At 47.1% G+C, this 14,828-nt stretch overlaps 1 protein-coding gene across 2 annotated transcripts; it reads left to right on the forward strand.

The window, feature by feature from the left end:
* The first annotated feature begins 984 nt into the window (after window positions 1-984).
* On the forward strand, window positions 985-14,611 carry FXR2 (FMR1 autosomal homolog 2). 2 transcript variants are annotated; one of them, XM_057715548.1, is made up of 17 exons: window positions 985-1,425; window positions 7,217-7,269; window positions 7,617-7,710; window positions 8,112-8,183; window positions 8,298-8,446; window positions 8,712-8,805; window positions 9,254-9,370; window positions 10,717-10,887; window positions 11,092-11,170; window positions 11,505-11,614; window positions 11,842-11,928; window positions 12,220-12,442; window positions 12,653-12,850; window positions 12,940-13,140; window positions 13,235-13,330; window positions 13,476-13,576; window positions 13,910-14,611. In XM_057715548.1, the coding sequence occupies exons 1-17, from the start codon at window positions 1,345-1,347 to the stop codon at window positions 14,003-14,005; spliced, it is 2,022 nt and encodes a 673-aa protein (XP_057571531.1). In that variant the 5' UTR covers window positions 985-1,344; the 3' UTR covers window positions 14,006-14,611. The 2 variants fall into 2 exon arrangements, with proteins under 2 accessions (XP_057571531.1, XP_057571532.1); XM_057715549.1 differs by lacking the exon at window positions 12,653-12,850 and having other exon boundaries at window positions 997-1,425.
* Window positions 14,612-14,828: the final 217 nt, after the last annotated feature.

Here is a 14,828-nt window from a genome sequence, read left to right on the forward strand (position 1 = left end):
CCTTATCTTTATCACATCTTCAAATGAACTCCATGCACTTATTTTTTTAAATGTGTTTGCCCCTTCCCCAATATATTATAAAATCCTTGTTTTGGGGACATCTTTGTATCCTTACCACCTACCACAGTGATAGGAACACAATGAAGGCTAAATAAATATTTGCTAAATGATTAACTGCACAACACACGATCCTAATTTCTTGGCTATTTTATTCGCTTCTACCTAAAGTTCTTAGCTTACGAATCCTGTTTCCCCTCTACTATTCTTTTTCCGTAACAATTTTTCCTGTTTTGAATTTTCTCCGTATTTAGATATCAAGTCTTGCGCTAAGTTGCATTTGCCTTTCGGTACTGCCTTGAAATCTTTCTTTAACCTTTCATTATATGCATGATTAGAATCTTCTCAAGGGAAGAACGTGACTCAAACCTCACCGCGCAGAGACAGAAGGGCTCTAAGCAGCCCATACCAGCTTACGGACTGTAAAGCCAAGCGCATGCGCACCAGGCCCTTTTACGCCTTTCGACTTTTTTTTTTTTTTTGCCTTCGGAGCGTGCGCACCAAGAAAGACAAAGGTGAGGAAAGTGACCAAGCAATCATTCAGGCGCATGCCCATCCCTAACATGTCCAAGCCTGGCGGAGCGCACAGTGGTGAAGTGGGTGCGGTTTGACCAGGAGCATCTGAAATCCAATCCGATTGAGTGAGCTCGGCCCCTCCCTCCCTATGATTGGTTACTTCTCAGTGTTGTGGGGCGGGGAAAGGAAGAGATGGGGGCGGTGGAGTGGTGGGGTGGCGAAGAAAGAGAACCAGCCTGGTTCTGCGCAGGCGCAAGTAAGCGACCAGGAGGGGGCGCGAGAGAGTAAAGACGAGTGTGGAAGCCCTGATGCGCTGGCCAGCGCGAGCTGGGTCGCCAGCCTTGACGCCTGCGCCGTGGCCCTCGGGGCCCGCGCGCGGCGGGCGGGTGCCCGGTGCGCCTGCGCAGTAGGCGGCGGCGGCGGCAGGGGGAGGTGGAGGCCGTGGAGCGGCAGCGGCAGCAGCGGGTCCCGGGACTGAGGCAGCAGCGGGGGCGGCGGCGGGCGGAAGCTGAGGTGACGAAGGCAGCGGCGGCGGCGGCCGTTTCTCTCACGGTGGCGGAGACCAAGGCGGCGGCGGCGGACGGGGAGCGGCCCGGCCCCGGCCCCCTGCTCGTTGGCTGTGGCAGGGCCGCCGTGGGGCCGGCCCGGCTCCCGCCCCCCGCGGCTCCCCCTCCGGCTCCTCCTCCGGGGAGACGCCGGGGACCTGGCCCGGCCCGTACTCAGAGCGCTGCTGCAGCCGCCGCCGGGGGAGTCGGAGGCGGTGGCGGCGCCATGGGCGGCCTGGCATCGGGGGGGGATGTGGAGCCGGGACTGCCCGTCGAGGTGCGCGGCTCCAACGGGGCCTTCTACAAGGTGAGGCGGCGCGCCGGCCGGGGACGCGGTCTTCAGCCCCCTCCCTCCAGCCAGAGCAGGGAAGAGTGGGGCGGGATCGAGGTTCGGGAGCTAAGCCCTGACCCTTAGAACCTGAGACCCACGCTCCAACCCGCCGCCCTCCCGGGGGGGAGACGTCTGGAAGTTAACCCCTTCCTCTTATTTTTGGCCCCCCTGTTACACCTGCTTTTACCCGCATCTCCCGGAATGAACATCAGAGCATTATTGTGCTTGGATCAGAGCCCCCCCCCACCCCCAACCCCCCAGAAGAGACCCCATTTACCCAGAGTCTCATTGACTTTTCCTGTCTCCTAGTAGAAGGCATACCTTGGATCTTAATCACGTCTTCCCCACAGTCCAAGCACATGGAGAGTTCTCTTTATTCTCCCCTATTACCCCCTTGGGAAGGCCGTCCCATATTAGATCCTTTCATCTTCCTCCGAAAGGCCTTTGCCTACTGGCTCTGGAAGACTCACCCCACTTTCATCTTATATTTCTGTTCCCACCCCAAGGAGAAACGGTCAGAATCTGTTTATGACATTTAGTATCTTTGACCTCAGGAACTCTGGGTTGTACCAGTCAAGTTGCCTCGTAGCCATAAGGTGGCATCTTTTCGCAAGTCTCTCACCCCACCCCTTTATTCCAAGACTAGCTGTCTACTCTTCTACCCAGGAACGGTTTCGTATTTGTCATCTCACTTTGACCTCATACATTTAGATCATTCATATAGTTTCTTCATCTTGAGGAGTGTAAGCTTCATTTCCCTAATCTTTAAAGGGGATCTCAGGAGGATTCCCTCTGTTTATCTTCTTAAGAATTTCCACTTCTAGAAGACTTTTGGCCAACTCACCCAAGTTGGGAATCCGATACCCTTTTTTTAAAGGAGAAGGGGACTGTCTTTAGAAGATCCTTGTTAACTTCAGCTCCCCCATTGCCCGGGATTGTTTGTTTTAAGAACTCCTTTTATTACCACCTTTTTAATCTGTTCAGAATCTTATTTTTTAGGACATTTTTTCCCATTTAGATTAAGTCAGAGGGAGACCCCTCTTGCCTCTCAGGAATTTTTCTCTATGTTACTGTTGTTATTTTGAACTTCTTTGGACTTTATGCCTGGAATTGTTTCAGAGACTTTCCTTATTCCTGTCTTAGTCTCTCATTTTACACTGAGGAAAAAGAGCAGAGTTCTTTTCTCATAACATTACTTGTGAAGAGAAGAGCCCCCTTTCCTTCACTTCCCCTCAAGCCTTTCCTCCCATAATAGACTTCTCCACCTTGGTGCCCTTGGAAATGACTTTCTCCAACTCCTTCTTTGTGAAGTCATATCTTGCTGTAACTGGAAAGGGTCTCATATTTGCCCTTGGAGTGGGTTTCTGCCCCAGCTTCAATTGATAAGTTCACTGTAGTCATTTTTGACCCACTCTAAATGCCTGTTCATTTCTGCCTTACTTCCCTCACCAGATTTCTTTATATTCTTCAGTGCCTGTGGGTACCCACATCTATCTTAACCTCTCAATTTAAGTCTTTGGCTTTTTCTCCTACTATTTCTGTGTAATCCCCAGAAACTACCTATTCCCTTACCCAGCTGAGATGGAAGAAGGAAGCTCCTGTCTGATCCCTTCTGTCATTTTTTTCTGCATACTTTTCTAACTCATGGGACTTTTTTTTTCTAGCCTGCCTCCATAGCATTTCTGTTTTCTTTGGCAAAGTCTCTTAATTCCTTTCTGATTCTGATAGCGTACATTTGTCTCTCATATCCTTTTCCCCCAAACTTGCATTACCTTTGTTGAAATACCCTTCCTCATAAGACTTTAGTCTCATTTCCCACAGTATCTTGTCCTTCATCTGGGTCCTTCCCATCCCCAAGAAAAATGATTCTTAAAATGAGTCTGAGATCAAGATGTGATGTTTGCTTTTGTTCTAGGAAGCATGGGAGTCAAGCACAGCAGGGAAAGATTGGTATTCAGTTCAAATTTACTGTGTGAGACTGCTGGGAAGGGACATGTTTCCCTTTCCACATATAAGTCCAACAGAAAATCTGTCTCTGAATCTTTCTCTTTTCTCCTGTGGGCTATGGCAGTGATAGACTTGATTGAGTGAGTTGGGGATAGGATGCTTTGAAGGAGAGTGGAGTTTGGAGTTGAGCTGAAAGCCAGGAAATGTGGATTTTGTGTTCTGGCCACTTTAGCATTTTCTGCTCCATGCCTTAGTTGAAAACAACAATAAATCCTTAAATTCAGATTAATCTTTCTTCAACTTTCAGTGCCATATAGATACTCACCCAATTTGACCTTGCTGCTGATTTAATATTCATGACTCAGCAGACTTCATTGTGGTTCAAGGAGTGTTTACATTGCTTCTAGAACTATAAATTTGGGAAGGTTCCTTTCATCCCTCTCAGAATTGGGCCTTACTGTTGTTGATCTTCTTACAGGATAGAACTGCTAATGTCAAATCTGGGATGCAAGTTATCTTGTAGCTATCCCATCAACTCTTCCTTTTCTGTCAGAACTTAAGGTATTTTATTCTTTAAGGTATACTCTCCCAAATGAAATATCTGTTCACCTTCCAGGGCACAATCATCCAACTTTTTAGACCTTACCTGGATATCCCAGTTACTATTCTTTTGTTAAGGAATATGGCATCCTCACTGTCAACACGTGATTTTTATCCAGACCCTTCCTGATTTTCTTCTATAACTCCCTCCTTTATTTTGAGAACCCAAGACTAGAAGATAGGTTGAAGGTGGGAACTAATTTTGTATCTTGTAATTTGAGGAAGGTGAAGTACTTAGAAACCTAGAACTCTCACTTTCTCTGTCAGTCCTAGGCCCTGTAAGCCAAAGCCCCATATGCCATGGCCATTGAATTGAATTGAGTTATCCTTTGTATCTAGGTAGCCTTTTAGAGATTCACTCAGCTGCTCTTGCCCTCTCCTCCTTATCTTCTCAGTGAGCACGGACTGAGCAGAACCAGGAGCTCACTTTCTACCACTGGTATCGTTGGAGGAAAAACTGGGGTAATGTGGGTGGAATTAAGGGGCAGAGACTGACTTGAAATATGAAGTTGAGGAGAAAGCTTGCTTTGGAGAGTCTTTGAAGGAAAAAGACCCTAGAAGCATAAAAATGAGTGACATTTAGTTGAACTGCTGAGTAATGTGAGGGAAAACTCCATTCTGAGCTTTGCATTTCTGCCTTGGGATCATGGTAGCTGGAAAAACCAAGGTAATACTGCTACCTCTGCCTGAGTGCCAACACTGACATGCTGGAGGAGAATTGGATTAGAGCTTTAGGCATATTCTTTGTGAATGAGTATACCCAGGAGTGGGGATCTCACAAAAGAGGCAGGCAAGTGATTCTCTTCTCCTATCTCTTCCACTATGTTTTATCTCATCCCTAAAATGTTTTGAAAATAGCTTTCTTGATAAACTATTTCTAAAGCTTAGAGATAGACATTATGGATAAAGAATTGGATAAAGTCAGCTGAAGAGGCTAGATGAAATGTTTAGAGAAATCCAGACAGACCCTTATAAAGGAAGAAAAGAGGGAAGAGATACAATAGTGGTTGTGGGAGGAGGATGCTTAAAAAGGAGCTAAGAAAGAAGGGGGGAAAAAAAGGAGTTAAGGGAAGAACCCAAAAGGGAAGAGATAGACTTGGGCAAATAGAAGTTAAAGTGCTTGAGAAGATGTGAGTGGAGAAGAGTAGGAATGGGTATTGATGGAGGTGAATGAAGAGTGGAAAAAACATTTCCATGGAAGGGAATGGCAGAGAAAGCTACAGCTTGGGTAAGAGGCTAGCCAGTACCAGGAGTACTAATGCCTTGGGCAGTAGTAAGGCTCTAAGTAGTAAGACTCCATGACAAGATCTTTTCCTGAAAGAAGAGAAAGATGGCTGGTATCAAGAGTGAAATTTTAGGTTTAGATTTAAGGAAACAGCAGTGTATTAAATGTTTATGATTGACCAGTTCTCTGAGGTGGGAGTGACACAAGCGTGCATTTTTGGTGTTTTCTCTCCTAAGCTGATATTTTTTTTCCTACCTGCAGAGCTCAGGAATAGTTATATTAGCTCTTTGAAACCCCTAATTTTTTTAAAAGCTTTAATGAGGCACAATTGACATCAATGAAGTACATGTATTTAAAGCATACAGTTTGTTAAGTTTTGACATACGTATAAAACAAACCATTACCACAATTTCTATCACTGTCTAAAGTCTTCCACCAACCGCCAACATGGTTTTTGTCATTATACATTAGTTTGCATTTTCTGATTTTTGACAGAAATGAAGAGGCAATTCAGTAGAGAAAGGATAGTCTTTCAACAAGTGGTGCTCAAAGAACTGCATATTCATAGGTTAAAAATGAACTTTGATCACATCTGGCACCATATACAAAATTTAACTCAAAATGGGTCATAGACCTAAATGTAAAATAAAAACTAAAATTCTAGACAAGGACATGGGAGGAAACCTCTGGGGCCTTGGATTAGGTAAAGATTTCTTAGATGTGAAACCAAAAGCTCAGTTACAAAAGAACAAGTTGAAAAATTGAACTTTATCAAAATTAGCAATCCCTGATTTTGAGTATGTGAAAAATAGAGAAGGTAGGAAAATTGGGAACATAGGATTGAATGCATAGCTTTGGCTTTCTCAGTGAACACATAGAGACGAGAGGGTAGGGAATTCCCTGGCAGTTAGGACTCAGCGCTTTCACTGCCTTGGCCAAAAATAGAGAGGGAAAATAGGAGGTAGACCAGCTATTCCAGCTATTCATTCATTCCTGTTCCTCTCCCTTGTCATGATCGCAAATTTGGGGTCTCCTACAAATTTTATTACCCTTTTCAAATTCTTCGCAGTGTCCTAGTATAGCATTTAGAAATCTCACATCTTTTATTTACCTACTTATTTGGCCGCACTGTACAGCTTGCAGGATCATAGTTACCAACCAGGGATTGAACCCTGGCCCACAGCAGTGAAAGTCCTAACCACTGGACCGCCAGGGAATTCCCTCACATCTTTTAAATCCTCATTTTTCCTTCTGTAAATTGTGTTTGTTTTGAACTTCTGCAGTATTCTGATTATTTTCTTACAACCAGGCATCCAGGCACTGAGTTTGTTCAGGTCTCTTGCTGTATTAGGAGCTAGACCCTCTCTCTCTTGGCAGATGCTGATGTCCTCTAGGTGTTCCAGGACAGCCTCACACTGTCTCATGGGATATTCTTAGCTTTGCTGAATGTTGTTGGTATTTTAATTGAACTCTGGCAAGCTGCTCGACACAGCAGGAGGCAGACAGATAGAGAGGCCCCTGTGGGAGCCATAGGAGACCACTAGTTTCCAGGCTGTTCTGTTGCAGGTGACGTTTCTCCCTTCTACCTAATTTCTGTCTCATCTTATGTCTGGATTTTGCAACATCTCTTTCCATGCCAGTATTATTTCCTTTCTTGCTACCTCAACATTTGTATTCTTTCCCCAATACAGCTTTTTCTGGCCCTGTTTTTAGATTGTTTAGGTCCTCGTCTAAAATTCTAGTTTAAGAAAAGAAAAAAAAAGGAGTTTCCTGGTGGCCTAGTGGTTAGAACTCTGGGCTTTCACTGCTGTGGCCCCAGCTTCAATCCCTGGTATGGGAACTGAGATCCCATAAGCCTCAAGGCACAGCCAAAAAAAAGAAAAACAAACAAAAAAACTCTAAGGTGCTCCAAAAGTGTCTGTTCCCTTGATGGCTGAAGTGGTGGTGAATTGTCATTTTCTTTCTTTTTTTATTTTGTTCTAAAATCCATTGTAGGGCTTTGTGAAGGATGTCCATGAAGACTCTGTCACCATCTTCTTTGAAAACAAGTAAGACCTTGGGAATAGAGAATCCAGCATACTGGGTCCTAGAAGGAGAGTGGAGAAGAGGGGGCGGCTGAGTCCCATGAGGCATGTAATAGGTGGGGGAGAGCCAAGGGTTTGGGTGGGCAACTTATATGGATCCCAGGAGAGGAAATGGTGAGAATGGGGGGCATTTGACTCAATATTTAGATTCTAGCAAGAGATGGAAGACACCACTATGGAGTAGGGCCTGGAGTTTAGCTTCGAATCACCAGGGAAGGTGGAAAATGCCCAGTAGGGGAAGTACTCTCTTCCTGAAGAAACAGGCAACCACATTAGCCTGAATAGCTTTCATATCACTGTTTTTCTTGCAGCTGGCAGAGTGAGAGACAGATTCCTTTTGGGGATGTCCGGCTACCACCTCCAGCTGACTATAATAAGGAGATCACAGAAGGGGATGAAGTGGAGGTAAGGGCCTTGGAGTCCACCTTTTCTAAATGTCACTTTTCCCAGGATTTTGCATCTCCCTTACCCTGATACCAGAATCCTGGGCTCCTCACGGATTGGTTCACTCTCCTCCCCCCATCCAGTTAGGCAGCCTGCGGAAGATGAAATGCAACAGTTTTCTGTCCTTCGCTGTTGTGATCAGTCAAGCTCTCAGGGAGCTTCCCGGTTTTGGGGGATTCACTTTGCTTCCATTTATGTTAACAGCATCTAAAATCCATTGTACTCGGATTTTAATTAGCAGCTTCTTCCTCTAGTTTCCTTTATCTTAGGTTAGGATGCCTTCCAAGTGTCTTAATGTTCATTCCATTCTTGATGTTTTTAGATGGTCCTCAGTATCTCTTTTATTTTCAACTTCTATTCAGGTTTATTCTCGAGCCAATGAGCAAGAACCTTGTGGCTGGTGGCTGGCCCGGGTGCGGATGATGAAGGGAGATGTGAGTGATTGTCACAGCCTTTGGAGAACTGCTGAAACACATATTTTAGTCAGAGAAGGGTGGGAGATAGAAACTCAGGTCATCCACAGCTTCTCCTTTCTTTCCTTCTTGCAGTTCTATGTCATTGAATATGCTGCCTGTGATGCCACTTACAATGAGATTGTCACCCTGGAACGGCTTCGGCCAGTTAATCCCAATCCCCTTGCAACCAAAGGCAGCTTCTTCAAGGTTACCATGGCTGTGCCTGAGGATCTAAGAGAGGCGTGAGTGTTTGGGATGTCGGGAGTGGGGGGCCCTCTTTACAGTCATTGTCTCTGCCCTTGTTTGTCCCAGGCCCTGCTCCCAGTTTCGGTGTTCTGTGTTCCCTAGGCCCTGTAGAGTCCCTTTTTGCTCCCAGTTCCTCTGTTTCCTCATCCCTGTGTTTTTTACTGCAGTCCTTATTTTTCTCAGTCCCTCTCTCTCTCTCCCCTGAACCTTCAGCTGTACTCTACACTCTGCCATCTGAGCCACTGTTCTCTTTCTCTTCAGCTGCTCCAATGAAAACGTCCATAAGGAGTTCAAGAAAGCATTGGGAGCGAACTGCATCTTTCTCAACATCACAAATAGTGAGCTCTTTATTCTGGTGAGTTTATTCTGTCTGAATTTCACCTAAGCTCTTGTACCGTTTTAACTCCTTTGCAAGAAGGGAAGAGCTAAAATGTGTTTATATTTATTTGTCAGAGGGGACTTGCTCCTGACCCTTGTGGACCAAGGTTAGCCCTACTTTTCCTTAATCTTTCTCACGTAGGACCTTAATTTTTTTCAACCTGACCATCGTATTGCAGTCTGGACCTGGCCATCCCTGCATATTTGGACTCTCAAAAACAGACAGTGTGGTTCCCACCTGTGCTTGCTACTTAAAATCACTTCCCTCAAACACCCAGATAGTAGGAAGATTTTCCTCTTCCTCAACTTTGTTTCTTAACTCCCACCCTTTTCCAGAGACTCAGGCATCCTGATTCCTAGTCCCTGGCTCTCCTCCAAAATGTAATCAGTCAGTTTTAATGACTCTTCCATTGCTTTCTTTGCAGTCAACCACAGAAGCCCCTGTGAAGCGAGCATCCCTGCTGGGTGATATGCATTTCCGAAGCCTGCGCACCAAACTGCTACTCATGTCCCGCAATGAAGAAGCTACCAAGCACCTCGAGGTAAGTTTTGGCTCCACTCTTTACTGTTGAATGGTATTGTTGTCCTCCTTCCCTCCCACCCCGCACTCCACCCATGCCCTTGTGTTTACAGAACAGAGATTAAGGTCTTTCTGGGCCATTAAACCTGGTCTGCTATTTTATCTCAGACTCCTCCAGATGGCAGAGCTCCATCATGTTTTAGTACAAGCTTTTTGTTTGTTTGTTTTGGGGGTTTTTTTGTTTGTTTGTTTGTTTAAGCTAGGGGACCCTTTGATCAAGTGAAATTCTACTTGAAAGCACAATGCATAAAACATCAATCAGAACAGGTCTGTCTAAAAGTGAAAGAGGGTGTGGCTCTTACCTCCATTGGCTGCCCCCAAATTACCTCTGAGAACCAAACCGCTTTGTGGGATATGACTGAGAAAGAACCATTTGTGCTCTGGAAAGACCACTGGACTTGGAATCAGTCCTAAGTCTTGTTTTGTCAAATAATTGACCTTTGGCAAATAATTTGATTTCAATGAGCTTTTTCTTCTTCATCTGTGACAATGAGGTAGTTGAACGAGAGTGTTTCTACAAGGTCTTTTTGAGTTCTGACATCTTATGATGGTTAGATTCCCTTAGGAATTATACCATCCTAAATGAGTATGGGTATGTGTGTATTTGAACATCCATTTCCTTTTTATCAAGTGAACTGATCTTTTCGGGAGCCTGTGCAAATTCTGGACCATGGTAATCTTTACTTCTCCAGGGATGCTACTCAGGGCGCTGCCAGAACCTTTCCCTTTCCTGCTCTTGTACTCAGGTATCCCTCTAAGGACTGGTTGAGAAACGAAGTGGTAGCATGGTGTACCATAACCTCTTTTTATGCTTTTCTTAACCTCTTGCTTTGTACTCAACTTTTGAAGTTTTATTTTGGGAGTTGATATTGGTTTGGTTAAGGTAAATGGTACCTTACATTTGCCCTTACCTTGCGAAAAGTCCTTTCACACCAACCTTATTTAGTCCTCTTGTTGGTCTCGGATAGGTCAGGTGTAATCATTTAGCAGATGACAGAACAGAGGCACAGATCACACAACCAGCTAGTATTAGAGCCAAATCCAGAACTTCGATGGTGCCCAACCCAAACTCTGCTGTCATTACCTCCCCTCCCCACCAAGCCATTGGTATTTGGAAGGTAGGAGTAAAATGAAAATTTCCTGAATTCTCCACACAGGTTCTAATGATTGGCGGACTCCCAGGTAGTTCTGGCTTTCTTTCACACAGTCCTTTCTTATTGAAGTTATGCAAAGCATCAAGTACCTGGGACAGGTGTTCTGAAATTTTAGAACATGACTCCTATGGTCCAGTGCCTTTTTTTCTTTCAGACAAGTAAGCAGCTGGCGGCAGCTTTCCAAGAGGAGTTCACTGTACGAGAGGACCTGATGGGACTAGCAATTGGGACTCATGGTGCCAACATCCAGCAGGCCCGAAAAGTACCTGGGGTGACTGCCATTGAATTGGGTGAAGAGACCTGCACTTTCCGCATCTACGGGGAGGTCAGCAAAAGATACCTGTTGTCTAGGTCCCTGAGGGGATAGTGAGAAACGAGTGTGAAATAGAAAGGAAACCTGTCACGTTGACCTGCCGCCCTGACTTTGGTGGCAGCACATTTTCCCAAAGACAGAGAGTGGCAGGAAGATCACTGTTTTGAGATCCAGGTCCTCTGTTTTATTAATGACTCCCCACTCCTCTTCTCTTAGACTCCCGAGGCATGCCGACAGGCCCGGAGCTACCTTGAGTTTTCTGAGGACTCCGTGCAAGTGCCCAGGAACCTGGTTGGTGAGTTGGGAATGTGTATGTATAGAAGGGAATAGAGTTGGGGGCCAGATGTGAGATGCTCTAAAGTGATTCTGGCATGGCACCTCCCTGTGAATTTCCATTTCATAAGGACAGAGCAAACAGTCTGTGGTAGGAGTGACAAAAATGGGAGAACAGATTTCTAGGGATTGTGGTATTTTGTCTTGTGAAAACACACCAGAAGCCTAGAAGCGGGAGAATCATTAAACAGAATCCTTATATAGAAGCTGGAAGACTGTTTATCTTGTCTGTTTTTACTCTTCTCTCTTTCCTTTTACAAAAAAGGAGGGGCCTAATTCCTCTTTTACCCATTCAGGCAAAGTGATTGGAAAGAACGGGAAAGTGATCCAGGAGATTGTGGATAAATCTGGTGTGGTGAGGGTCCGAGTAGAAGGTGATAATGACAAGAAGAACCCCAGGGAGGAGGTATGGGTCAACTACACCTAATTGGTTTCCAGAAGTAGATGGGATATTCTCCAAGCCATTCTCTTGAGGGCTGGGATTTCTAGGGATTGGGGCATTGGAACTTTGGTTTTTCCTAGTAGATGTAGAGTTCAGAAAGATCCCATTTGGGTGGGCTTCTGTAGGAGACTGGGTGGACCTAATACTTCGAGACTGTTTCTGATCCATCTGTCCTTTCCTCTGCTCTCCAGGGAATGGTTCCCTTCATATTTGTTGGCACCCGAGAGAACATCAGCAATGCTCAGGCTCTGCTGGAATATCACCTCTCCTACCTGCAGGTACCCCAGCCAGAGCCTGGGAGGGGAAGAATCCACATGTACAAGGGAACTGAGGATGCTGTTGGATAAAGTTAAAAGTGGTGCTTCTCAGTGTCTCTGCGTAGGATAAAAACCATTAGGTGGAAAATTGGGGCTGTGGAGTTGGAACCCGGATTTTCCCTGTTTTAAGCCTTGCATTCCTGAGAGTTAATCCATAGGGACAGTCAGGGCAGAGAAGCATGAAAAGAGGCTGTTCATTGATCTTATACTTATTCCTCCTTCCTTGTTTTTCTCCATCTTCTACCCAACCAGGAGGTGGAGCAGCTCCGCCTGGAGAGGCTGCAAATTGATGAACAGCTTCGGCAGATTGGGCTGGGCTTTCGCCCTCCTGGGAGTGGGCGGGGCAGCGGTGGCAGTGACAAGGCTGGATATACCACTGATGAGAGCTCCTCCTCCTCCCTCCACACCACACGAACCTATGGGGGCAGCTATGGGGGCCGGGGCCGGGGCCGGAGGACAGGTGGTCCTGCCTATGGTGAGACAGCTGTGGGAGAGGGAGACAAGCAGTGGAGGGGTGTGTGGGAGGCAGAGGTCTGGGTAGAAGCTTGAGGAAAGGGTGATGGAGAAGATGAAGAAGCGATTGTTAGGGGGACTTAGGAGTGAGTGGGAGAGTCTGAGCTTGGGGGCTGGGATGGATCCTGGGGTAGGGTGAGTAATCCTATTTGAACCCTACTGTGTTCTTCAGGCCCCAGCTCAGACCTATCCACAGCTTCTGAGACTGAGTCAGAGAAGAGGGAGGAGGCCAACCGAGCTGGGCCTGGTGACCGGGATCCCCCGACTCGGGGGGAAGAAAGCCGGAGGCGGCCCGTTGGGGGCCGGGGTAGGGGACCCCCACCTGCCCCCCGGCCCACCTCGAGATACAACTCTTCATCGATTAGCTCAGGTACCAGAAGCAGAGAGCTGTGTTCATGTGTGTGGGCAAAAAGGAAAGATGATGGACAAATGACTCCCAACTCTTCTTCCTCTAACCAGTGCTGAAGGACCCAGACAGTAATCCCTACAGCCTACTGGACACATCTGAACCAGAGCCCCCGGTTGATTCAGAGCCTGGGGAACCTCCCCCAGCAAGTGCCAGGCGTCGTCGCTCCCGCCGTCGTCGCACTGATGAAGACAGGACTGTCATGGATGGAGGCCTGGAATCTGATGGGCCCAGCATGACAGAGAATGGCCTGGGTAAGGGATGTACCTGGGTCTGAAAAATTAGAACTGGGCAAGAATTGAGGGATGGGAGATTGATGCACAGCTCTCACTTTTCCCTGCCCCACAGAAGATGAGGCAAGACCCCAGCGTCGGAATCGGAGCCGTCGCCGCCGTAACCGTGGTAACCGGACTGATGGTTCTGTCAGTGGAGACCGTCAGCCAGGTCAGCTAACAGTGCATGTCAGCAGACTTCCTCAGAGAACAGGATGCCTCCTACCCTGTGAAAACTAGGAATTGGGGTTCAGTGGGTGTCTAGGGGTTGGCTATCTGGGTTCCTTCTGAAACTTTTGGTCCTCTGCCTTCCCCAGTGACTGTGGCTGACTATATCTCCCGAGCAAAGTCTCAGAGCCGCCAGCGGCCACCCCTGGAACGCACTAAACCTTCAGAGGATTCTCTTTCAGGACAGAAGGTAGGCAAGCAAAATATAGTTTACCCCACCTCCTTTGCTGTCCTGGGGTAGGGGGCACAACAAAACTCCCAAAGAAATCTTTTATTAAGTTGCAGAGAAGGCATGTCTGATGGAGTTTAGATGGACTGCATTTATAATAGTGAAAAGTTTGGATAGAAGAGAAAAGGCAATTTGGTGCATATTTTCTGGATCCCAGTAAAAGTGACTACAGGGGACCAACCCCTGGGTCACCAGATGCCTAGAGCACTTAGATGATAGGGAATGGTATTAACTGAATTTCTACTGACCTTTTTCTTCCCTTCCTCTCCATTTTCTTTCCCATTCCCTGCTCAGGGTGACTCTGTCAGCAAGCTTCCTAAGGGCCCCTCAGAGAATGGGGAGCTCTCCGCCCCCCTGGAGTTGGGTAGTTTGGTGAATGGGGTTTCATAAACCCTCCGGCCCGCATCCCTCCCTTCTCCATCTCGCTTGCTGCCCAACACCGTGGCCCTCACAGGCCCGACTGACCTGCGCTGGAGCTGCTCTTATCTAGGGGGGAGGGGGGTGGCACAGCAGCTTGGGTCCCCCCCCCAGCCTCCAGGAGCTAGTGGAGGGGTGTGTAACAGGGTCATACCCCCCTCCCTCTTGTCCACCCTACCCCCAGGGTGAGGGGAGCCTCTCTCCTTCCCCATCAGACTGGATGTGCCTTTATCCTCTAATGCCCCAATCTCTCTCTGAACACCCCCATTCTCCGCCTGTTGGTGTGGGGTGCTCCTTGACCCACCCAGATTTGACAGTTCAGGGGGGCTCCCCTGCTATCCCTCCTCCCGTCCTGTACCCCCCATTTCTGGGGCCTCATCACTGTGGAAGACGGGGATAGTAAGGGTATAAGTGGGTGGGAGGCATGGGGAAGGTTTTGGAATAGAACCAGGGGTGTGTATGAAGGGGGGTGACAAGGTCCCCTGGGGGAGGGGGGACCAACCTTGTCTGGTGGATGAGAAGGCGTATTTATTTTTCACTGTACAGTATTTAAAAAGAGAATAAAAAAATCCAAATGGCTCTCTGGTTCCTGCACCTTCCTTGTGCCAAGTTTGATCCATCTGTTTCTGCTGGACTGACCTGCCCTGGCCCCTGGCCCTTGTTTCCTGTATCTTCACACCTGGCTTCTCTAGCATTCCAAAGATGGTCTACTTCTGGGAATTTCTGACATTCCTAAATTCCCCAGGCCCAGGTACCCTCCTGGTCTAGAGGAGAGTGGCTCGTGCCTTGCTGCCTC

Source organism: Hippopotamus amphibius, chromosome 17 (genome assembly GCF_030028045.1).
Source record: "Hippopotamus amphibius kiboko isolate mHipAmp2 chromosome 17, mHipAmp2.hap2, whole genome shotgun sequence".
NCBI classification, from domain to species: domain Eukaryota; kingdom Metazoa; phylum Chordata; class Mammalia; order Artiodactyla; family Hippopotamidae; genus Hippopotamus; species Hippopotamus amphibius.

What these genes read in the sequence shown, in the direction of transcription:
- FXR2 (XM_057715548.1), top strand. Translation starts at nt 1,345, where the DNA reads ATGGGCGGCCTGGCATCGGGGGGGGATGTGGAGCCGGGACTGCCCGTC. An exon ending in AGAAGAACCCCAGGGAGGAG is followed by an intron (nt 11,615 to 11,841) that starts GTATGGGTCAAC and finishes TCTGCTCTCCAG; the next exon opens with GGAATGGTTCCCTTCATATT. An exon ending in ATCACCTCTCCTACCTGCAG is followed by an intron (nt 11,929 to 12,219) that starts GTACCCCAGCCA and finishes CTACCCAACCAG; the next exon opens with GAGGTGGAGCAGCTCCGCCT.